Source organism: Crotalus tigris, unplaced genomic scaffold, assembly GCF_016545835.1.
Source record: "Crotalus tigris isolate CLP2741 ecotype Arizona unplaced genomic scaffold, ASM1654583v1 scf7180000019478.12717781048:2074007, whole genome shotgun sequence".
Lineage (NCBI taxonomy): Eukaryota > Metazoa > Chordata > Lepidosauria > Squamata > Viperidae > Crotalus > Crotalus tigris.
The window spans coordinates 2,002,210-2,024,611 of NW_024097560.1; the positions used below are offsets into that span (position 1 = coordinate 2,002,210).

Genomic DNA, 22,402 nt, shown 5'->3' on the forward strand with positions numbered 1-22,402 from the left:
CCGTTTTAGAGGACTCCGGGCGGGAGCCTACAGAGCCTCCCGAGGGAAAGGGGTAGAACAAGAGGGTGACAGGGCCGTATCCGACGCGCAACCTGAGCGGCTTCTCCGCCGGCAGGACTCGATTTTCAGCCACCAGCAGAGGGAGCAGAGGACTGGGGGGGGGGGGCGAACCGAAATGGTGTAAGGTCACAAGCCGCCCGCAGACCTTTCTTCTCCTCGACTTCCTTTGGGTTTGATGGTGCAGAGGCTAGCGCTCCTCGGGCGCCCGGAGGAGTCTGCGGGTCCGGCGCTGGACTTCCGCCTCCGAGGCCCTCGGTCTCAGGAAGTCTGCAGCCCGGTGTCCTGCCTGCTGGCGGATAAGGGGCGCCGCTCCGGGAGCCTGCAAATTCCGCTGCTAAGAGCCGAGAACCACACCGGGCCCCCGTCCCGCGCTTAAGTCGGCCGCTGGGCAAACCGGTCAAGAAAGCCCGCCCGCCAGGACGACTCCATCCCTTTTTGGGCTCCCCGTTTTCTGATATTCCAAACCCTTGAAGTGGCTCCCCTGGAATGTCCGCGGGCCGCGCCCTGCGCCGAGCAAGCCCCCCCTCCAATTGCGGAAGAAGACCGGGCTCTCCTCCAACGCTGACGCTACTGCTCAGACCGGAGCCCTCTGGCAGGAGGAGGCGAGTCCAGGAGGCGCTGCCCCGAAAGCTGCCTTCTTGTGTGGCTTTCTAGACAGCCGCCGGCCGCAAGCTGGGCTTCCACCGCCAGATCCCCCTCACTCCGGAGGACCCCTGCCGGGAAACGCAACCCCCACGTTCACCCTTTTCGGGCCGGCCAAAGCTTCGGGTCCCCCAGCCCCGCCTAGACGAAGCTACTCGCCAGGTCCCGCGCTGCCCGGCCAGTGGGCGGCGGCGGCGCGGCGGGTCGGCCCGGCCGGAGGCGGGGATAGCGCAGCCCCGTCACGTGGAGCGGATGAAAGGGACGCGGCGGCTGGGCCGGGAGGAGGAGAAGGAGGAGGAGGGAGCTGCCGCCAGCCCGCCGCCCCGCCGCCGCCGGGAGACGACGCGAGGCCGAGGCGGAGGCCGGGAAGAGGAGAAGCCGCCCGGCGGGGTAGAGAGGCCCGGCGGCACCTGCGGAGCGATGCGCGATCCCGGCCTGGCGCCCCCCTCGCCACCGCTGCCCGGGGCCGGCGCGGGGGGCCCGCCGGCGCGATGAGGCCGGGCCCGGGGCCGCTGCTGGTGGTGGCGCTGGCGGCGGCGGCGGCGGCGGCGCTGGGCCGGGAGGCGGCCTTCGTGGAGGTGGTGCTCTTCGAGTCCAGCCCCGGCGGCGACTACACCACTTACACCACGGGGCTGCAGGGCCGCTTCTCCCGCGCCGGGGCCACGCTCAGCGCCGAGGGCGAGATCGTGCAGGTGAGCGGCGGCGGCGCAGCAAAATGGCTTTGGGTGGGACGGCGGCGGCCTCTGAGCATCTGCAGAGCGCGCGGGCCCGGAGTCCGCGTGGCGCCCGGGCAGGAACGGCAGCTCCTCGGCGACCGCCCCGGCGCTTTCCGCCGACTTGGGGCGTTTCGGGAGAAGGCGGCTCTTGGACCCCTGAGGCTCTCCCAGGCTGCCCTGGAGCAACGGTCCTGGCTCGCTCGGCCCTCCCCGGGGGTCTGGCCGGAGCCCTGGAGCCCGATCCAGGAAGGCAGCTCCTCTGCCTGAACGGGGTCGCGGGTGGGCTGAAGAGGCCGCTTTGGGACCCCCCCTTGAGCCACGGATCGCCTTCGGGAGTCCGGAACCAAGAAGATGGGGCCAGTGCGGGTGGTTGCTGCTCTGCACGGGTAGCCATCCTGGCTGAACGTGGGTTTCGGGTTAGGAACCCGGGAGTTGCGTGTGTGTTTGTGGGCTCCATTCCAGAGAAGCGAGGCCCGCAGACGCGCTGGGGACGGCCCAGGATGTAAGCGGTGATGCGGTGACGATTCCCGCTCCCGAGCGATGAAGGGCAACATTTGCCCCCGCGTGATCAACCTTTTCCCCTGGGAGTAGGAAACATGGGCTGTGTGTGTGTGTGTGTGTGTCTGTGATGTGTTGAAGTCAGATCTGTAGAGGAAAGGTTTGCGGTGGAAGTTACTGCTCAGAGACTGCTTCATCAGGGCTGCTCCAGTTTTGAGAGGGGCTGGATTAGGAAGAAGTGTTTCCCTGCAGTATCCCCGCAGAGCCCAAAGGCTGCCGGTTAATTCTAACAATTTGCATGAAAAACGTGTAATCGCCTTATTAAAACTCGGCTGCTACTGGTGAACCTTTTTCCTTTTCTCCTCCTCCTCCTTTGCTTTTGGTGAATGCAGCTTCTAGGGGTGCTCAGCCTCCCCCCCTTTTTTCCTCTGCCTCAGATCAGAGGCTCACATGTTGAAGCCGGCAGTGCTAGAGGCTAGTTCCTATCTGCGTGACAGCATTTTTAATTTAACAGGACCAGCTTTGATCTTGCATATTTATAGGCAGCCTCAGATCACTCCAGCCTCTACTTCTTTATACTGTAACTGAAGTTCTTGCTTTCATCTTGAAGCCTTTGTGGATACATTGTTTATTTTGGGCACTGTGGAAAATGGAAGCCAAAGCAGGAATGAAAATAAGGCAAGAGGCTTTCTCAAAACTATATATCCTCTACAAACGCGAACGTGGCTGTGTTTGAATACAGTGGGGTACTAAGGCCTCTGCGTTGTAGTAACATGGCTGCCTAAATCTAGTCTGGGATTTTTCAGAAGGCCCCTTCTGCAGGGTGGGGGGGTGGGGGGCTGCAGCTTTGGGCTTGGTTAAGGAAGGGGCTGATGTTTCTGACCACTTGAGCAGAGTTTCCCTGAGGCTTCATCAGTTGCACAGGCGAATGTTGGGGCTAATTAGTCCTACTCTGAGAGCAGAGGTCTGCACACTAGGCCGGACTCTTCCTGAGGAGGCCCAGGAGATGGAGGCTGCCCTTAAAGAGGCATCCACACAAGGAAGGTGGCTGGCAGCACAGCAGCAGTCCTAGCTGCTCTCATGGAGGTGCCAGGGAAGAGACCCCTCCTGGCGTGGGGTGGGAGAGGGGGCGCCTTTTTCTGCTCTGAGAGGCCCAGGGTGGCTTGAATTGGGAAGTCATCCACCTTCTTTTTCCCAGCAGCTGTGAGGTAGGAGAGATATTGAGAAAATTTAATTTCAGCTTTCCATCCGCTTGTTATGGAGTAGGAGCATTGAAACATGGCTGGGCACATGCTTCAGAGTTCCCTTTAGCAAAGCCAAAATTGTTGTTGGTTTGGCTTTGGCTTATACATTGGGTGAACTCGACCATTGCTGTTTGCAAGTCAGGATTTGTAGCTCAGGAATTCATAGAAAAAACCCAGTGTCACCTAGACTCTGTAGTGTGTGTGTCTCTCCTTCCCACTGTTTAGCTGTGGGTCAGGTATCCTAGTGTCTTTTTCATTCCCTACATAAATGATAATTGTGGTCAATGCTACTGATGTACAGAGCAATCTCAGAGCTCTGATCATCTGCAGTGCCAAAGAGGGCAGCCATCGGTACAATTCCAAGATTCAAGTGGGGAGCATTGCAGAGCAGGAGAGAATGAAGGGGGAAAGTGCCTGGGTGCCTCTTGTGAATGGTGCTTCAGATTTGGGGTGCAGGGTGCCGCCTCCCATCACCCTCACTCTCCTCCTGGCTTCTTGTCACCATTTCCATTGGTTTTGATGACAAAGCCGTTCAGACAGGTCTCCGACACTGATCTGAGTGCTCTGCCTGATGTGTGTGAGAGAAAACGGCTTTTCACATTCTTGTTGGCTACGTGAAGTGGGATGTTCTGTCACAGTAGCAGCATGAGTTTCACACTGGGGCTTGTGTTGATTCCACAAGTGAGATTGTTGGGTTGAGCCTTTCGTTTCTCAAAGGGTGCATTGGTAGTGGTAGAAGTTAAGAGCATGGGGTAAGCTGCCCTTCGGGACAGAAGGATGGGCAACGCCTATAAAAAGAGCCAGCTATGCCAGTAGCAGTGAGGCAGATCTACTGTGGCAGCATCTTCGCTGGGAAATCCAGAGCACACATTATGGAGGCAGCTGTAATTGTAGGACACCTTTTCTGGGATTGTATCCAAAGGCATGGATTTCTAAAGTTCCTCACCTGGAATCTTTGAAGCTACTGGATGCACTGTTACTCCACACGTGGGTGGGTGGGGTGCTGGATAAGTTTTGTTAAAATGGTTTCCTTATGGACAGAAGTGATAGCATCCTGAGGAATTTGCACAGGGGTTCTGGGAAGTTTGTGCCTAGAGTGGTGGTGCACCTGATGCCTGAACCTTACCCCAGAGCCACCTACAGCCATCTGATAGGTGTAAACATCCCAGGAGAGCTCAATGGCATTTTTTCTCCCTTCAGTAGTGGGCAGGGGAGGAGGGGAGTGTTACCCCTTTCACAAGGGTGAGTATCTGGTCCATGAGCTGCACAAACCTCTTAATTAAGCAAGCCCTGAGGGCATGGCTGTGGGATCTGTTTTCCTAATGGTGTGAATAGATTTGGAAATCCTGGGGCCAGTGCGCTGGGGACAGAGGCATATTCTGGATTGGGACTGCTTGACCTTTTAACAGTTGTGCAACCATAATCGCAACAACCTTGAGTTTGGTTTCCAAATAATGGGAAGTAATACTAGCTGTGGAAACAACTGTGCCTATACTAATTGATAGATTTTGATGATTATTCTTGCAATCTAATATTACTTTTATGTTTTAATATCTCTAAAATCAACTGGATTTCCCCCAAATTGAGGTGGGAATAAATCATTTTAATAATAACAACAACAATAGCAATAATTTCTGCTTTGATTAGACCAAGTTCTGGATGTCATGCTGTAAAACGAATTGGGCAACCTGCCCCCAGTTTAGCCACAGGCAGAGACGAAGAGCAGGGGATTAGAAATAGTCCTGTGAAGGGAGACTGAAGGAGCCGGCCATGCTTAGCCTTGGAAGACAAGACCGAGGGGAAAATGCAGTGCACTTCAAAAGGCCGAAAGAATGTTACACTGAAGGGGATGATCCCTGTTCCCCATGGCCCCAGAATGCGGACAAGGAATTTCTGAGTACGGTACATAGATAGTTGGTGGGGGCCTCTCTCAGCTCTCCAGTTCCACAAGTTAAGGAAGGACAGAACCTGTTGGAAGGTGTTCTTCTGGTGCCAACTTTTGTCCTTGGTTTTGTTCCCTGCACTGCCCGCTTCTGCTTTCCAGAAAGCCATCTTCTTCTTACTGATGAGCTAATTCCTGGGCGACTTTCTGCTGTCAGCTTGGTCCTGGGTGTGGTGGCCAGGGGAGGGCAGAGGGCTGCATATGTGTGTGGGGGGGGGGCAATGGGACCATAGTGTATGATCCTTGGGCTTCCTCTGGACCACCAGTGCCCCTTGGCCTTCTGGTGAATGGAGAGGTGACCTCCCCTCCTGGAGGGAGAATCCTGCCAGGCCTCTTGCTTGCGTCCTCTCTGCCTTCCACTTGGCACAAGTTAGTGTGGAGCATCACTTTGGCTCTGGACTGGAAGGGCTTATCCCCTTCCCCTCCAAATGAGCACAGGGGCTCTCCTGGATTGTTCTGTGGGTTCCAGAACCTTTACTGATTGCCCATCTGATGGTGAGGTGGGCAACAAAGGCACAGCCAGAGGGCTCCAGCACAAGACCCACAGTGTTCTTGGAACAGGTGCCTTCTCTGGACCTCTAGCCAGCCTGACTATTTAGAGGGCTTCTGCAGGAACTGGGGTTCGCCTTAGTCACCAAACTGAATTCCTGAAGCACCGCACCAAGCTGTTCGAACCTAGTGACCTCTTTGGAGGCTCCCCAGCTGCCTTCCCTCTTTTCCTTCTCCCTAGCCTAGCCCGTCGGCAGTGGTGGAAGATGCCTGCGTTCAAAGGGTTAACTCCTCCCTGTGCTTTGCAAGCAGCTGGCTCCTTGCTCTCCTTGCTGGGCTGTACAAAAATATACTCCCGCTTTGAAGTGTAGTCAGAGGTGGATAAGGGGAAAATCTGGACTGAACTGGACTCCTGGCTGCCTCCCCCCTTAGCCCTGGCTAACATGATGGCAGGACTGAGCCAGACGCTGACCCACCCCTTCTCTGCTGCCCCAAAGCACCACAGACAGCCACGGCTTCCTTCCTCCAGCTCCCTTTCTCCTTGTGTCTGGACTGGCCGGGGAGTCCATCAGTGGGAGGGGGCAAGGCTCCTTCAGATGGAGCATGGAGCGCTTCTGGTAGCCAGTCTGCTTGCCCCCACTTCTCATGGGTGCAGGTCTCTGGGGAAGATCCGGCTTCTGCTCTGATTCTTGATGAGGTTTAGACCCAAGGGCTTTGTTGGGATTTGTGGCAGGGTCTCTTGTGGTGCAAGGAATGGTTTGGCCTGTCAGTGAATGTCCTCCTGGGCCTTCAAACTTGTTGGCCCAGCCCATGTGGGTTCTCTGCCCCACTTGTTGGCATCATCCAGGCATCCGGTATTAGCTGAGCTTCTTTGGCTGGGGCACTCCAGCTCCCTCATGACTTGTCACCCAGCACCATAAGACAGTGCTGTTCCTTAGAACAATAGTGAGGAATTTCCAATGGGCCAAGTGTGGCCACTGGACCATTGTTGGCTTCCATGAGTGATACTGGCTTGTCATTCTTTGCTGGAGAAGAACTGATTTTGAGGGCCAAGTTTTTGGCAGTCCAGCAGTTCTTTTGCAGGTTTTTAATCAAATCTTCATCTGGCAGATACTTTCAGGAAAAGTTTGATTTGGACAATGGGCAGTTGGTTTGATTCAAAAGGTAACAAAAGCAAGTAATGAGTGGAACAGCAAAGTCTGACCATTGGGTGCTCCATCCCCCTTGCTGGGGGGTGGTTCTGGAGGGGTAAGAGGGGGTGCTGCTAATTGATCTACAGGGAGGGAGATGGAAGGGAGGAATGGAGTGGGGAGCAGGTTCCTCATGACTGAGCGAAACTATGGCTTTCAGCCACTGCGGGGAAGTCAGAGCAGCAACAGCAAATGGCTGCCATGATCTGGGTCCACGTTGGAGAGATTAAAGCCCTTCTTGCCTCACCGCCCTCATCTGCCTTAAGTAGCTGAGAGGTTTACTTGTTCTAGTCGGGCATCTGGAGGGAATTTCTGCCTTCTTCCCCACGCAGACCCATTGCAACTCTTCTGCAGCTGGTCCTCCTCCTTTTTCAGTAGCCGTCTCTGCCTGGAGATCAGAAGGGGGCGTCCTTGGACTCCCGAGCAGGCGGGATGGAATTTGTAAGGCCTCTGATAGGAGGAACGAGTGAGGAACATATTAGGCTATATGTGAAGAGCCCACATTGTGCTTATATGCTCTGTTGTTTAAACTTTGAGGAATGGAAATATGTCAGGTATATAAAGCTTAAACTCAAAGGCTCCTGACTAGAGAAACAATTGTCCCACTAGAGAAGCTTGCTCACAGTTCAGTCTATAGCTTTTCAGTAATTCTGCAGTTTGTGTATAAGTACTTATTTCCATATGATCATTTAGTTCTTTGGGTCTGGTCCAGAAGAGCTGCTTCAGAATGTGTGGGATGACAAATCCTGACTCCAGCATCACTCCGCAAGAGCGGTTGCTGTACGGGTCCTGCTTCAGCTGCACCATCTTGAAAACAAATGTGGCTACTTTGTTTCATCGCAAAACAGGTTGACACTTTTACCAAACCTGAGTCCAAAGCATTGCTCGGCCTATGATCCTGGCTCATTGGTTCAGCAGCTGTTGTGGAAGTCTGGAGTCATCTGACTGGAGAGCAAAGTACCCTGGAACACACACACACACCCCACACACATGCACACACGCACACCCCTCTTGAGGAAGATTCCCTGCCCTTCCCACAGACTGGGCTCAGGCCAGTCTGCTTCTTCTCCCTTCCTATCTCGGCTGTGGCTGGGGGGCAGAGAAAGAGAGCTGCTGGGTGGGGAGGTGTTTTCTGGCCACAGTTGGGCCATGAGTGTCCAGGCCTGGTGATGAGCTCCTGTCTAAGCAGGAATGGGTGCTGCTGCTCCTGGGATGCAGGGCCCCAAATGTACCCAAGGCAGAGGAGATGCTATCAGCTCTCCTCCCTCTTCTTTGCCCTCGAAGGATCAAAGCTATCCGCCACTGTGGCCGGGGCGCTTCAAAGCCAGGAAGGCAGAATGATACAGAGCGTGCTCCCTGATGCAATCATGGCAGCTTGTGAGACTGGTTTCTGGGTTTTGAAAGGGAGAGACAAAGACATCTTTGTTTGCTTCGGAGGGGGGCAGGGAGGAGGGAGTACCTGCCAGGCACCCAAGTCACCGGCAGCCCACAAAGGAAGCCTTTTCCTTCTGTGACCCTGGCTGGACCTGCAAGGGAATAGTCTAGGTGAGGTTCTGCCCCAAGTTTGCTTCTGGTGCACTTATGTCAGAGACATCTGCAGTCCTGCCTTCTAAGGTGAAGCAAGTGTGCCCCTAGAAATAAAGGTTTAAATGTCTTGATTCAGACCCTCCGCTCAAATTTGTGTCTCCTGCATCTTCCTGCTGCGGTGTTGGGTGGCTTCTACCTCCTTCCCCGCCGTCCAGCATGACAGGATTCTTCCACCTGGCAAACTGCAGAATGGGGGGTCTCCTTGTGAAGAGGGGACATTACCCAGCTCACAGCAGGTGTGCATACTCTGGAAAGCATGCCACCAGGAGGGCTATCCTGGCCTCCTGGTGGCATGCAATTCAGTTTTATTAATGGTTTGAACATATTTTGGCAGAATATACAAAAAAAAAAAAAAGAATAACAAACATCTACCAGGCCATATCTCCAAGTGTTTGTTTTCCCTGCTAAATTTAAATTCTGGAATCTGTTAAAAAAAACAACAGGTATTTGAGCATAACCTGGAGAGAATCTTTCGTTGCCACCTGAGAAGCCCACATAACCTTTCCTTAATTCATTAAGCCTGATTCCATCTTCTGTGCCATTAGTGGACTTAGGGGAATAAGGGTCTGGGGGCATGGACAGTGGTTGCGGGTGCCTGTCCAGGGGGCTTTCCCATTTTTTGCAGTCTGATCTGCAAAGACTTGCTCGTCAAACAGGAGAGCAAGTCCCCCCCCCCACATATGGCATGTGTGCCTGGGGGTATCACCATCCAAAGGACAAGGCAGTCTGGACCTAGATTTTGGCTGGTGTCTAAGTTGTGTGTCCTTTCTGAAGTTATTGTACTTTAAGCCTTTGGAAATCTTGTGATCTTCAATTACATTTCCTTAAGCCCTTTGACCTGTACATTTCAGGATGGCCCGTGAATTAATTGTTCATTGTGCCCTTTTCAGAGCAAATGACTCCTTTTTCTAACCGAATGGGTTTTCTGAGGGCTTAGAGCAGTATTCTCGATGACTGTTTACTGATGGGCAGACAAAACTGCTGGATTATCCAGGGCGATATAGGTGGAAATTAGAAGCATGTTGTATAATGTTTTGGTTGTGTTTTTTGGGGGGGAGAGGTGTAGGAAGATGACAACCCCAGTAGTACTGCTGGTGAGATTGGGAGGTGTGTGTGAGGGTATGTGATTAATCTGTGAAGCCAGGCGAGGAAGGAATTGTATGCCTGTCCCAGATCCAAAGCTCAAAGCTGGTATCGAAAGTGACCGGTGGCCTTAGCTGGTTCGACCCTCCTCGTTTAATGCTCAGAGCAGGGATGAGAATGGTTTACAAGCCAGTATGGTTGTGCATTTCCTCCCTTTCCTTCAAATTATCCCTTAGGCAGAATTTCTTGGAATTGGCTCAAAACCTAGCTCTTAGCTTAGCTTTTGTGGCTGACTGAAAAAAGATATGGAAAATATATTAATTTGAGCCATTTCCTGTGTATTGATAGCTTATTGGAACTCAGATGTAGTTATTTCATGGTTTCAATTTTAGAAGGGTTAGAGTTTACTGTTCAGAGCAGGGTGTCATCTGGGAACCCCCGGAGGTCCTTGAGGCTCTTTCAAGGGGTCTGCAAAGTCAAATAAGTACATATTTTAAAATGTTTCAGTTTAATTTCTAAAACAATAAATATTGATAGTTCTAGCTCACATAAAAAAAGCTCTTACGGGTCCTCAGACATCCAAAATATTGAGAATCACTGATCTAGAAATTAAAACATCTTGGAGTATATCTCACTTTTTACGCAAAACCACCTGCCAGTTAAATGGACTGAAAGAATCTTTGCAATTTAGGATTGGTGGCTGCATTTATAACCTGAATGCCAGCTGGGTGGCTCTGATGACATCATACTGGTGTTTGAATGTGAAAAATTGTTTGGGGTACTCAAGAACCATCTCAAAAATTAACCTTTGCCAAGGAATGAGAATGAGAAGGAAAGTGTAAGTAGAGAACAAAAGTAATGGTTGTCTTCTAGAGGTGCAGAGGAAACATTCTGGAAGGGATGACACTCTGATCCAAAAGTATTGGTCAAAGGAAAGGTAATTTGAATGTTGGTTGGCTACACACAAAGGCAGCACTGAAGACACCAACCCTGCGGAGAAGCCTCTCTGATTCGCTATAACCGTGTGGACGGACAATCTGCTGTTAGCCACTGTAATCAAGATTGCTTTAGATAGCAAAGCAAAATTACAAGAAGGAAGGAAAAGAAGTGGAGCCGTCCTTTCTGGAAATTAAAAAATTAAGATTGATCTCAGTTATTACTTTGCTTGCAAATGTGGCAATAAGGGTGTATAAGCAGAAACAATCTGGGATTGTTTCAGAAATTGCGGTGGCCAAAGTGCCCAAAGAGACCAGCCGTTAGAGGAGGTCAGGCTGCCTCTGAGCCCAGCCCTTAAGACCCGCCAAGCACAACTGTTCCGCCTGCAACTTTGTCCTAAGACAGGTGCTTTGGGACACACCTTCTGTGAATGCTCATTCAAGACATGAAAAGTCTGTAGGTTTGGCCTCTGCCTTAATTTCGTGAAGGAGAAATCGCCATAAGAATCCTAGGGCTGGAAGGGACCTCGGAGTCCTTCTAGCCCAACCTTTGTCCAAGGCTTGGACAAATATTTTCTTGAAAACCTTCAGCAGTGGGGCATACACAGCTCTGGGAGGCAAACTGTTTCGCTGATTAATCATTCTATTTTCCTTCAAAGCTAGTTTGTGCGATGGCTTCAAGATAGAGTCTTTGCAACAAACTCCTGAGTGGAAGCATCGGTAATTCCCTTTTGCTTCTTATCGGGGACTTTGGGGCTGCTCTGATGCCAGTTCTGCGGATGAGTTCAGCAAGCAAGCAGACATCTTGCATAAGTTCTTCAGTCTTCATGCGGCCCTGCAGGAAAAGAGCTGTCAGTGGGATTTTGAGGTGCATTTTCACAGAAGCTCTCTCCTCTTTTCTTAGATGCATCCATTGGGACTCTGCAACAGCAATGATGAAGAAGACTTATATGAATATGGCTGGGTTGGAGTTGTGAAGCTGGAGCAGCCTGACCTGGAACCAAAACCCTGCCTCACTGTTCTGGGCAAGGTAAGGAGGGCACAGCACTTCCCTTGTAGCATGTTGCAAGCCTTGCCATCGGGTCCTGGCTGGGGGAAAAAAAACACAAGTGGTGTGGTGGTTTAGGACTTGCTCCAGAGCAGCTTTCTATTCTGTTTGACCCTGCAGCTCAGTTTTGCATCAGTCACAACACCCCAGTTTCAGCCTTGTAGAACCGGTGCAAATTGGCCAGTGTTCGGGTGTCCTAGAATTTGTAATAGGTTTGCTTTAACAAAGACCCTTTGGCGGACAGCTGAGCCAGGACAGCTTGGCTTTTGGAGATGCGTTTAGAATGAGCCACTCGCCTCTGCTCCTAAGCTGCTGGAGTCGCCTGTCTGCTGCCCACTGCCCCGAAAGTCAAAAGTCTTGCTTGCCCCATGCCCTCTCTCCATCTTGAGCCACCTCGAGAGACCTTGGTACAGAGGCAGAGAAGGAGGGCCCAGAGGTTTAAGAAGAGATTGGACAGCCATTTGTCCGGAATGGCACGGGATGCCCTGCTTGAGCAGGGGGGCTGGACTAGAAGACCTCCAAGGTCCCTTCCAACTCTGTGATTCTTATTCTGCTTAATGGCTCTACTTGTTTTGCTTGGGGAGAGGGGCTTCTTTCCCTCTTGGGGGGCAGGCAGGGTTTCCGCCCTGCCCTCTGCTGGGAAGGAGACGGAGGGGCTGGGAGGCTGCCTCCTGCTCTGGTATGTTTGTGGCTTGGCCGCTTTGATCTCCTGCCAGGGAAACCTGGAAGGTCAGGCCAAGCTGCAGCTAAGCTCCGGAGACCGGAGTCCTGGGGAATGCTGGAGCGGAGCCCCATCCTCCAGGCTGCTGCCAGTCCTGAACTGAGGCCTGTGGGGTGTAGGGGTGTCATTTCCTGAACCAGGCACTAAGAAAGTCCATGCGCTGCCCCCTTGGGGGTGGGCAAGAACAGTGGAAGCTGAGAAGCTTGCCTGTCCCAAGGGGAGGGTCCTTCTAACTGCAACATCCAGTGGCTCAGCACCCTTTGAAGCAGGCAGAATGCCGAAAGGCTGGGCCTCTTCCACAACAGACAAAACGCTGGGTGGCCTTCAGAGGAGACTGAGGGTCTGAGGGTCTGCAGCACTGAATGAGACCCACTCTGCAGATCAGAGCTGGAGACTTCTTAAGGAATTCAAAGGGAGGGGCGGGGAGGCTAGAATCTGGCTCAGGATCCAGGCGGGATGGGAGGCCTGTTAGCCTCAAATGATGTGCCGGCCGTCATTGTCTAAAGTGTTTGGCCCTGGTCATGAACTCTCTCCTGATCAGGGTAAGACAGCTCTTTTTTTCCTGGGGGGCTCTGGATCACCACCCCCAGTCCCAAATTACCAGAAGGGGAAGAAGCAAAGAAGGCTTCCTTGGCTCAAGGTTGCCCTCTGGTGACCGTAAATGGTAGCAGGCGAAGAATGTTTGTAGGGAGTATGTGCTGGTGAAGAGTCTATATGCTTTGTGGGCACTTCATTACTTCTGATGCGGCCCCCTTCCCACTGACTCCTTTTCTTCTCCCCTCCAGCCTTTATGTTGTGTTGAAGAAAGGAAGGGAGGGAGGCAGGGTGCTGATCTTAGGCCCTCTTCCCCTCTGCTTTGTAGGCCAAGCGGGCAGTTCAAAGAGGAGCCACAGCTGTCATTTTTGATGTGTCCGAAAATCCAGATGCCATTGATCAGGTATGCAGTTTGTGAGCTCCCCCCCCCCTCTCTATATATATACATACATACATATACATACATATATATACACACACACATATGTAGGTCTTTGGTTATTCGGGTTTTCTCCCGTGTAAAATTGGAAGTGTCTTGGCAATGTTTCGACAAAGTCCCATTCGTCATCTTCAGGCTGGTGTTTTCGGCTTCGTGCATGGGAACAGAGGGTAGAGGAAAGCCAACACTTTAAGCATCAGCAGCACTAACGAAAAATACTCAGTAAAGATTCTCACATATTATTGGTGCCCACTTGGCTAAAGAACCCTAAATAACAAGGGCCTGCTTTGACCTATAGAATAGAATCAGGGTTCCATAAAATGGTTGCTGACCCAGAGGAAGCCTATTGTCTGTCTCCCCCCCCCCATGAACTTTGGAAAGAGGGAGAACAGCTAGCCCCGTGTACAGGGTTGCATGATCAGGCAAATCTGTTTCGGCACGTGTGCCTGAGATTTTCTGCTGCTGAGCCATAAAGAGCAGTTTGAATTGGTCCGGCTTAGAGAACCCCTCCCAGGAGCCCAGCTTTGCTTTTTGCACCAACTGCAGCTCTGGACTCGTCTGCTCACGTAATCCTAAAGGCTCTGCTGATTGGGAGAGTGTGTCTCCTTTGGGTTCCTGCCCAGCAGAAAGACATTGGGGACAAAGGCATTCACAAAGGTGTCTCCTTTCTTGCAGCTGAATCAGGGCTTGGAGGACCCACTGAAAAGACCAGTTGTTTATGTGAAGGGGGCAGATGCAGTCAAGCTGATGAACATTGTTAACAAACAGAAAGTGGCGCGGGCCAGAATCCAGCACCGTCCACCACCAGTAAGTCCTCAGGGCAGGGCTGGTCCAGTTAAGTGACCAGACTGCCCCTTACCTTAAGTTTCCACATCCAGCTTGCAGTCATTGCCTCCCCTATTTGTAGGGGGGGAGGGGTTCTGGTAGGTCATTTGATGACCCTTAGCTCTAGCTCCTCTGACAGGCTCTGAGGCGCCCCTGGACTGTATGGCCTCCAGCCTAGCGGAACAGTTCTTTAAAGAGTATTTTCTCCCTGAGGGCCATTAAGACACGTCAGGTTGTGGTGCTTTTAAGAAAATCCAAAGAGAATCCAGACAACGATCAACCATTGCTCACTGTGGCAAAGGGAAGAGTTAGAAAAGGCAGGTAGTTCGTCTCTGGATTCCCAAAGGAGGCTGTGATCACTCTAAAGCCAGCAGAAGTGGTCAAGGGAGGTTTGATGTTTACCAGATTTTGAGGGTCAGTGGACCTACAGGGTTGGGTGAGTGGACAGAGGCATTACCAAATCTTATGATGATGGATATTCAGAAAGTTTGTCAACCAAACTGCCTGCTCAGGCTTTGATGGAGAAAAGAGCAGCTGGAATGGAGGATGACTAACTACGAACAAAGATGTGTTTTCAAATATGCCCAAAGGAGGAACTCAGAGAAGTAAGATTTTGGAATGCCTAGTTCCCTTTCAGAACGTAAATCTCTTTGGCCTGGCATTAGATGGGTTGTCTGGCACCACGTCTAAGGAAGCTTCTGCTCTGCTCCAGGGCTGTAGTCCTGCAGGTGCAGCTTCTTCCCAGAACTCATTTAACCCTAGCGTTTTTGTACTTGCTGTGAGAAGCAGCGACATATGGGAAACCCAGCTTTGCTGTGAGGGATTTTTAGCCGAGCAGTCTCTGGGCACCAGATGGTTCTATCCCTAGTCTCAGGTGACCAGTTCAGAAATTTGAGGTGGGAAATCTAATCTGCCTTTTTTATCTCCTGCTTCCTCCACCCCCGGCTCCAAAGCAACCCGCTGAATACTTTGACATGGGGATTTTCCTTGCCTTTTTTGTGGTGGTCTCTCTGGTTTGCCTGGTTCTTCTCATCAAGATCAAATTGAAGCAGCGTCGCAGCCAGGTAAGAGCCAGGCAGACCCCTTCAACCTGGTCTTTTCCTTTTTCTCCCCCTCCCCCTGCCCCTTCAGTGCCACCTGAAATCTCAGCTGGAGGTTTCTGGGCAGCATTATCAGCTGTCCTAAATAACAGCCTTGCAGGATGGCCTCAGATATTTGGGGCTGGACTATTAGCTCCAGGCAACCTGGAAAATGTAATAAGATATGGAAGCTGTAGCCTAGACGTCTGCGGGGCACCAACTAGGAAAAGCTGTTGCTTCACTAGTCCATTCCAGGCAGTGAGTTGGCCACCTGAGCCAGGCTGGCCCTGGTTGCCCTCTGAGGCTGAGGCTAAGAGCTGGTGCCGCTGGCCATCGGTAGCCTCACTGTGTTGTCTCTGGTCGCAGAGCTCTATGAACAGGCTGGCTGTGCAGGCGCTGGAAAAGATGGAGACGCGGAAGTTCAAATCCAAGCTGAAAGGGCCCTGCGAAGGCAACTGCGGTGCCCTGGACACGCTCAGCAACGGCTCTGCCTCGGACTGCGCTATTTGCTTGGAGAAGTACCTGGACGGGGAGGTGAGGCACTGGAGGAGGCTGTTCAGTACAAGTCTTTTTAGCTTTTTCTGTATTTCTGGATGGCGTGGGCAAGATCAGCCAGCTGGGGGGGCTCGTGTCCCTGCTCCATCGGGTGGGACTCACAGTGAGGGATTGCCACTTGCTGAGCCCTCTGGGTATAAGGAGAGGCCTCGCCTACTCCCCCTATCCCTTTGGGCACCTTCCTCTCGCCTGGACAAGCTAAGTGGTGTGTGTTCTGGGCAGCACTTGCCTGGCAAGCTCACAGCAAGTTGTGTGAAGAAACTGGGCAGGAGCCTTTCAGCTGTGATGTTGCTCCTGCAGGAGCTGCGTGTGATTCCCTGCACCCACCGGTTCCACAGGAAGTGTGTGGATCCTTGGCTTCTGCAGCATCACACTTGCCCCCACTGCCGTCACAACATCATTGGTGAGTTGCTGGAGCTACCCTCGGCCGTGTCCTTGAAGGAAAGGATGGCGGTCTAAACTGCCAAAGGCTCATCTGCCACTGGTAGATGGGCTCTTGGCTGGCAGGCAGTGTTTGCCTCTGGGGAACTGAAGTCGACTCTCTCCAAGTTTGGTTGAACAGCCCCCTCTTCTTTTACATGCAGAGCAAAAGAAGGGAAACCCCAGCCTGGTGTGTGAGGAGACGGCCAGCCAGTTACACAGCCGGCAGCAGCAGCAGCAGCAGCAGCAGCAGCAGCGCATGATCCTGCCTGTTCACTTCCCTGGCCGAGCACACAGAGGTGGCCATGTCACCGCCTACCCCACGCGCACCAGCATGGACCCTCACGGGAACCCCATCACCGTCTTGACAGTTGATCGGCATGGAGAGGCCCCGGCCTTCTTACGGAGCTACCCGCCCATCCTGCACCTGGAGCCTCACCTGGGCACAGCTGAACGCCAGCCCTGTACAATGCCTCATCCTTTCCAGAAGCCAAAGTTCAGCGGGGACCCTTTCTCCAAGCCGGCTTGCTTCTCCCAGTATGAGACCATGTTTCAGCACTACTACTTCCAGGGCCTCAGCTACCCTGAGCCGCCACAGAGTGGACAGTTCCCCCTCCACATGGCTGCCAAGGGCCCCCCCCCTGCCTTCCAGCCTCTCGCCAGCCACAGGCTCTTCCCCCCTGCGGTTCACATTGCCCCTTCCTCCCAGCCAGAGAGTGGCAGAGCTTCTGGCCTCAGCTGTTACCGTGGCCACCGCTCAATCTGTAGCGGCTACTTGGCCGATGGTCCTGGCAGTGACAGCAGTAGCAGTGCTGGTGGCCGCTCTGGCCGGTGCCACTGCTCCTCCAATGACTCCATGGTGGACTGCACAGAGGTCAGCAACCAGGGGATCTACGGGAGCTGCTCCACTTTCCGCAGCTCGCTGAGTAGCGACTACGACCCCTACGTCTACCGCAGCAAAAGCCCCTGCCGGAGCAGAGAAAAAACCAGGATCCTCCATGGGGAGATGATGCTTCTGGAAGGTTCCTCTGCACTGCACCTGGTGGCAGACAACAGCCAGTCTGGGCCAGCCGCTACAGCAAGGGACCAGCTATCTGACTGCAGCCTTGAAATGAATTATAGCAGCAGCAGCAGCAGCAGCAGCAGCAGCAGCCGCTCTTCGCTGGAGCAGAAGGAACAGGCCTGTACCCTCTCTGAGCGAGGAGGCCCACGGCTGCACCCCGAGACCACTGGAGAGACAGGTCAGACTGGGAGGGAGCCTTGTGACCAAGCGTGTGGCTGCTGCTTGGAAGTACATGCTGCCCCAAGGGAATTGTCAAGTACGGCAGCTGGTGGCGGCAGCAGCACGCCACTGCAGGGCACGCCACTTTGGACAGGGGGTGGCTCTTTGCGAGAGCCCCAGACAAGGAGAAGTCAGGGCCTGGTCAGCATTAGGACACAGGGGGTCCCTCGTGAAGCCTTGCCCTGTTACTTCTACGAAGAGAAGCGGGTGGCCAGCAGTGGCCCCACCTGGCCAGGCCGTTACACGGAAGACTGTGCGGTGAATGTTCGATATGTGTGTGCAGAAGACCCCTTGCCGGGCTGCTATCCGGGCCTGCATGAGATGGCCCAGTGCATTGCCATTATTCCCGAAGTCCGGGACTCTGAGCTGGCCCTGCCAGTAGATTGCTATAGCGGCAGCAGCTCTTGGGAGACATCATGTGGAACAGCAGCCCCCAGCCAGGCCCAGGGAACGCCCATGAAGGCATTTGGAGAGCCAGGAGAGATACGGCAAGAAGGGTCATGCCCACCCATGGTGGGCTTCCCGCTGGAGGAGTCCTGCGGGCTCTTTTCCAACCCTCTGCAAAGTTGTTTGGAGGCCGTGGCCACTGGAGAAGGCCCTCAGACTTTGGGTAAGTCAGCAGCGCCATCTTGGCTGGAGGCGAGGTGGGTGGAACAGGGAGGGAAGGGGGATGCCTTTGTTCAGCCATGCTGGCCAAATGCCTCCCAAGAGCTGCAACGTGCCGATCCAGGCTTGTTTTAGCCACGTTTGGGCTTCCTTGAGTCTCAGAGCAGTATCGGTGGCAGTGGGGATGGCCTAGAGAGGCAGTTGCTCGCATTTGGTGCTGGACCAGCACAAGATCTGAGCTTCGACCTGAAGGGGCTAGGAGAGGGGATGCTTGAAGAATGCTGAAGAACAGTTTCATTTTTTCGGGCTGCTGTTCCCCAGGGTGGTGTCAGGCTGGGAACTAATAAGAAGAGGATGGTCTTGGGGCAGCTGTGCTTCCGCTGGACTTCAAAGCCTTCTTTTGCTTGTGTTGACACACGACAGGAGTGATCCCGAGAAACTCAGGCGGTGCAGGGCATCCTTGGCAGACCACAGAATCCCCCACAGCTGCCGCCTGGGGACAAGAGGCCCAGTTACATAGCCTGGTGCCCTCCTCCTGCTCTGTCAGGGGATCCCACCTGCCTTAGAAAAGAAATGGCACTTTGAAATAAATGGAGTCCGAGGGGCGGAGGCCGCCTGCCTCTTCATGCAGGAATGCAGACCTCTCCCTAAGCCCCAGTGGAGGCCCAGTTGAAACAGTGCCTTCTGTCTAGCCCGATGCTGCAGTTGCCGTGGGCTCTGCCCGAGCCCTGTGCCCATCTGCTCGCCAGCCTGCCCAGGGTCGAGACCTTCGGCTGAGGTCCCTCCTAGTCGCCCCTGGGGTCCAAACGTGTTGCTGTTTCCTTCCCCTTATTAATAGTTTCCTATGGAAACAGCCCTTCCGGCTGCTGCAGCCACAGCCACGTGGTTCCCTAAGGCCTCCTGCCCCCCCCCCGCTGCGGCTGAGACCGCGACCACTGCCATGTTTGGCTTCTGGGATGCTGTTCCTGTTCCTCTGTGTGCCTGGCTGGATAGTTGGGTGGAGAGCTTTTTTTGTTTAAAAGAGAGAAGTTGCCTGGATTCCCCCCTCCACGGTTTTAATTTGTTAATAAGTCAGGATTAGCAAAGGTACTTTTACTGAACTTTTCATTTTCTGCCCAGTTTATGAAAAAGGGGATTTTATAATGAAAAGATTTCACAGTTATTAGTTTATTGTATGAGAGTGACATGATGAACTTCCTTTCTGAGCTTTGGTCCTTCTCATTCTAACAGTGTGTGCTTGTGCCCATGCTAATATTGTGCGTTTTCCCTTCGGCAGCCCTGCCCTTGTGGCTTCTGATCGTGCGGAGGCTGGTTAGAGTAGCTAGCCTCAAGCAGGAAGCCCTCCTGTCCCACCTTTATTAAGGCTTCTCTTACTGCTTCAGAAATCTTCCTTCTCATCACCAATATGTAAAATATATTTTACTTCTATTTCTGCTTCCCTTTCTGGTTATTTACTTCAGTCAGAGGACCGTGTAACTGGACTTCTTTTCTGACAACAGTTTCCATCTATTTTCTAAGGCTTCTGCCTAGTGAAGATTTCTCCAAGTTCTACATAAAATATTTTAGTGGTTGTGCCTTCTCTCTGAGCAGCACCTCCAGAAGTGATTTCCTAGGCACCAAAAGGCCAGATTCTTAAGATCCATCCAGTTGCCTAGTTACTGTATCAAAATTCGCTGCACCTCTGTTCCAGGGATTGTGATTCCCAGATGTGTTGTCCAGTTCTCCTTGGCTGGAGAATGGAGTGTTTTAACTCACAAGGTGGGTGGAGCACTGCATCTCAAGAATTTGCTCTAAGTTGGTGTTCCCTTGTGCAGTTCCCGCTTGGGTTTGCAACTGGAGGCAAGGGAGGGGTTCCTAGAGGCTAACCAGCTTTTTTTGGCACAGCTGGTATTTCTCAATCCTGATGGCCTCCGTGCACCGGTCCCCCTCCCCCACTGAAGCTTAGTAGCCAGCACTTGCTACTTTGGTGCCTTTTCCCACTCTTCGTCCTACCACACATACTTTTTAAGCAGCCCCCGTGGTGATGCCTGGTCTTTGTAGATACCTGGGGAAGAAGGTTTTACATGGTTGCAAGTTATAGCTGGCTTCCTGGATCCAGTGTAGATGATATCACTGGAAGGGAAACATCCTCTTTGTCTCCGGTAGAGGGAAGAACTACGATGGGGGGCTGGAGGTGAGGGGGGAAGGCAAAGTCTTCCCATATCTGTTTTTGGCTTTGGGGGTTGAAGATAGAAATAAGAGCAATTAACCTGCCAGATGTTTCCAATCCCCATTTCTTCCCTCATTTTTCATTTCTGAAAATAAATGCATTATTGAAAATTGGCCCTATTGCAGCTTAATGTTGGGGACACAGTCTTGTGCTGGGGTCCTACGGTATATATGGGCTGCAGGCTCTGAATTGTTCACTAGGATTGGTACATATTCAGTGTGGATGCTTTTAACGCTTGGCATTTTGTAGTTCTTCCGGCTGACTTACGTTTTAATTCTTATCATATACCTGGCACACAGTACAAGAGCAGTGCTTCTTTTCTTGGATCTGTATGGTTAATTCTGTCCAGACCTGAAGCTATAGAGCAGCACGGGCCTTGCTATTCAAGGAGACATGCTGCCTTTCTTCCCAAACTTCCAAAATCTTTGCACAGATGCAGAGATGACATTCAAAGGACTACAGAGAACCCCCCTGCCCTTCTGGATGAGTGGATGACCAATCCGAAACTTGCCCTAACCTTCTGGTTGATAAGCATCCATGAAAGTGAAGGTCTAGAAGTAAGCTATTGGCAGAAGTTGGAGCTTCCTCGACACAATGTGAGCTCTCTTTGACCCCCTACCCACCACCCCAAACTTTTGTGTGTGTTCATTATCTATCTTTTATAGAAAAAGTAGTTTCATGTTGTCTATTGGGCATCCCTTCATGACAAATTTTTATAATGGTCAGTACAATATATGTTTTAATTCTAAAAGGCCTTTTTATCAAAGTAATTATTGCCACTATGATGGGCTTGTGAGGCACTATTTTCAAATAAACATTTTTTTTAAGAAAATAAGATTTCTGTAGCACTTAAACTGTTTTGTATAAAATGTACTGTAAAAGTTTGTAAGATGGTTAAAGGGCTCTTCTTCATTACCAGTTGTATTGTTTTTAATGGTAGAAAACAACTTGTTTCTATTCTGTATGTATAGCAGCACATTTCATTTATGGAAAGATGTTCTCAGAATATTTATTTACTAATATATTTATCTTAAGCTATGTCTTATTTGAGTGTGTAATGTTATAAAGAAAAATCGGGAGTCACTAACAGAAAGCAATGTAAATACAGATTTCACAATGTTTGCTGACCAAAAAGTGATTTTAAATCATATTGTAGCTCTGCAGTTTTATAACAAAATGTACAAATGTATGTTTAAAAACAAAAGCTTTTAAAAAAATCGACTGTCTTACCTCATGTCCTTTTCTGAACATTGGTGGGGAGAAGCAGCTGCATCCCCAGCAAGAGGGGAAGCCTGGATTCTGTCTCTCAGGTGGATCCTGAATGATCATCCTGTGAATCGATCTTGCAGGCCACTCCTTTTGGCAGAGATGGAAGGATGGATGGATGGATGGGGGGGAGCGCCAAACCCCAAACGGCGCTCAATTCCTCCGGGCTTGGGCGAACAGTCCATCTGGCGTCTCCTGCAGGGACAATGCCGGAGGGCCAACATTGTCTGGTAGCAGCCACAGCCCGCTGGCGGGCACACTCTGGAGCTCTGCAGCCCCCTGCGACTACCGGGCCGGCCCTCCAAGAGCAGGCGCAGTGTGAGGCCTGCTGGATGCGCCTGTTCCATCCCACCGTCTGCCTTTGCTCAGTCACGCTAGGATGCGGCAGGCGTCCAGCAGGCCAGATTGCATGCCTCCCTCCGCGCCTCTTCCTTCACTTGGTGTTGGTGCTGCTGTTGCGAGGCAGGTAGCAGGGTAGGGATGGCGCAATAACGCAGCCCCTGCATGATCGGGCACATCACCCAGGACAACCATAATGCTGATGCGAGTTTTGACACCCCTGATCTAAGGTAAGGTACGGCTGCAGTCGATATCAATGCTAAACAAGGGAATAAATTGCCAATGCATAGAAAGTATAGAATAAGGCATAAGGTAAGAACGCATCTCTTTGGCCGAGTTTTTGATTTCTGAGCAATCCTCTTGTTTAATTTTAAGAGCGATTTCAATTGCATTAATGTGGTTTGTAGATTACAGCGTTAGCGTTTTATGAAGCACTTTGATGGTAGAAGAAACAAAAGCTGCCAAGATATAAAATAACTTAGAAACAAACATACCCAATGTAAAGTTAGAAATAGCTATAAACATAGATTACATCTTAAACCTTAGCGTACTAAACTCTAGGAATAAACATCACCGTAAACCAGATTTTGAAAATGGTTAGTGTTAATTGTTGTCCACCCTTTTAAAATAAAAAACACAAAAGCATAACTGTAACGGCGCCTCTTGCAACAGCAGTACTTTTGTTTTTTAAAT

General features: G+C 51.8%; 1 protein-coding gene across 3 annotated transcripts; it reads left to right on the top strand.

Annotated features, from left to right (window-relative positions):
* The first annotated feature begins 262 nt into the window (after positions 1 to 262).
* ZNRF3 (zinc and ring finger 3) lies at positions 263 to 21,321 on the top strand. 3 transcript variants are annotated; one of them, XM_039362855.1, is made up of 9 exons: positions 519 to 1,394; positions 11,291 to 11,416; positions 13,018 to 13,092; positions 13,804 to 13,935; positions 14,907 to 15,017; positions 15,399 to 15,566; positions 15,888 to 15,990; positions 16,172 to 17,899; positions 20,538 to 21,321. In XM_039362855.1, exons 1-9 carry the CDS (start codon positions 1,194 to 1,196, stop codon positions 20,597 to 20,599), a joined length of 2,706 nt encoding a protein of 901 aa, XP_039218789.1. In that variant the 5' UTR covers positions 519 to 1,193; the 3' UTR covers positions 20,600 to 21,321. The 3 variants fall into 3 exon arrangements, with proteins under 3 accessions (XP_039218790.1, XP_039218789.1, XP_039218792.1); XM_039362856.1 differs by having other exon boundaries at positions 263 to 1,394; positions 16,172 to 21,321; XM_039362858.1 differs by lacking the exon at positions 519 to 1,394 and having other exon boundaries at positions 11,343 to 11,416; positions 12,941 to 13,092; positions 16,172 to 21,321.
* Positions 21,322 to 22,402: the final 1,081 nt, after the last annotated feature.

Bases quoted from the DNA above. Each gene is read 5' to 3' on its own strand.
- ZNRF3 (XM_039362856.1), top strand. From the start codon at position 1,194: ATGAGGCCGGGCCCGGGGCCGCTGCTGGTGGTGGCGCTGGCGGCGGCG. The intron at 15,018-15,398 runs GTAAGAGCCAGG...CTCTGGTCGCAG, and splicing joins TGAAGCAGCGTCGCAGCCAG to AGCTCTATGAACAGGCTGGC. The intron at 15,567-15,887 runs GTGAGGCACTGG...TTGCTCCTGCAG, and splicing joins AGAAGTACCTGGACGGGGAG to GAGCTGCGTGTGATTCCCTG.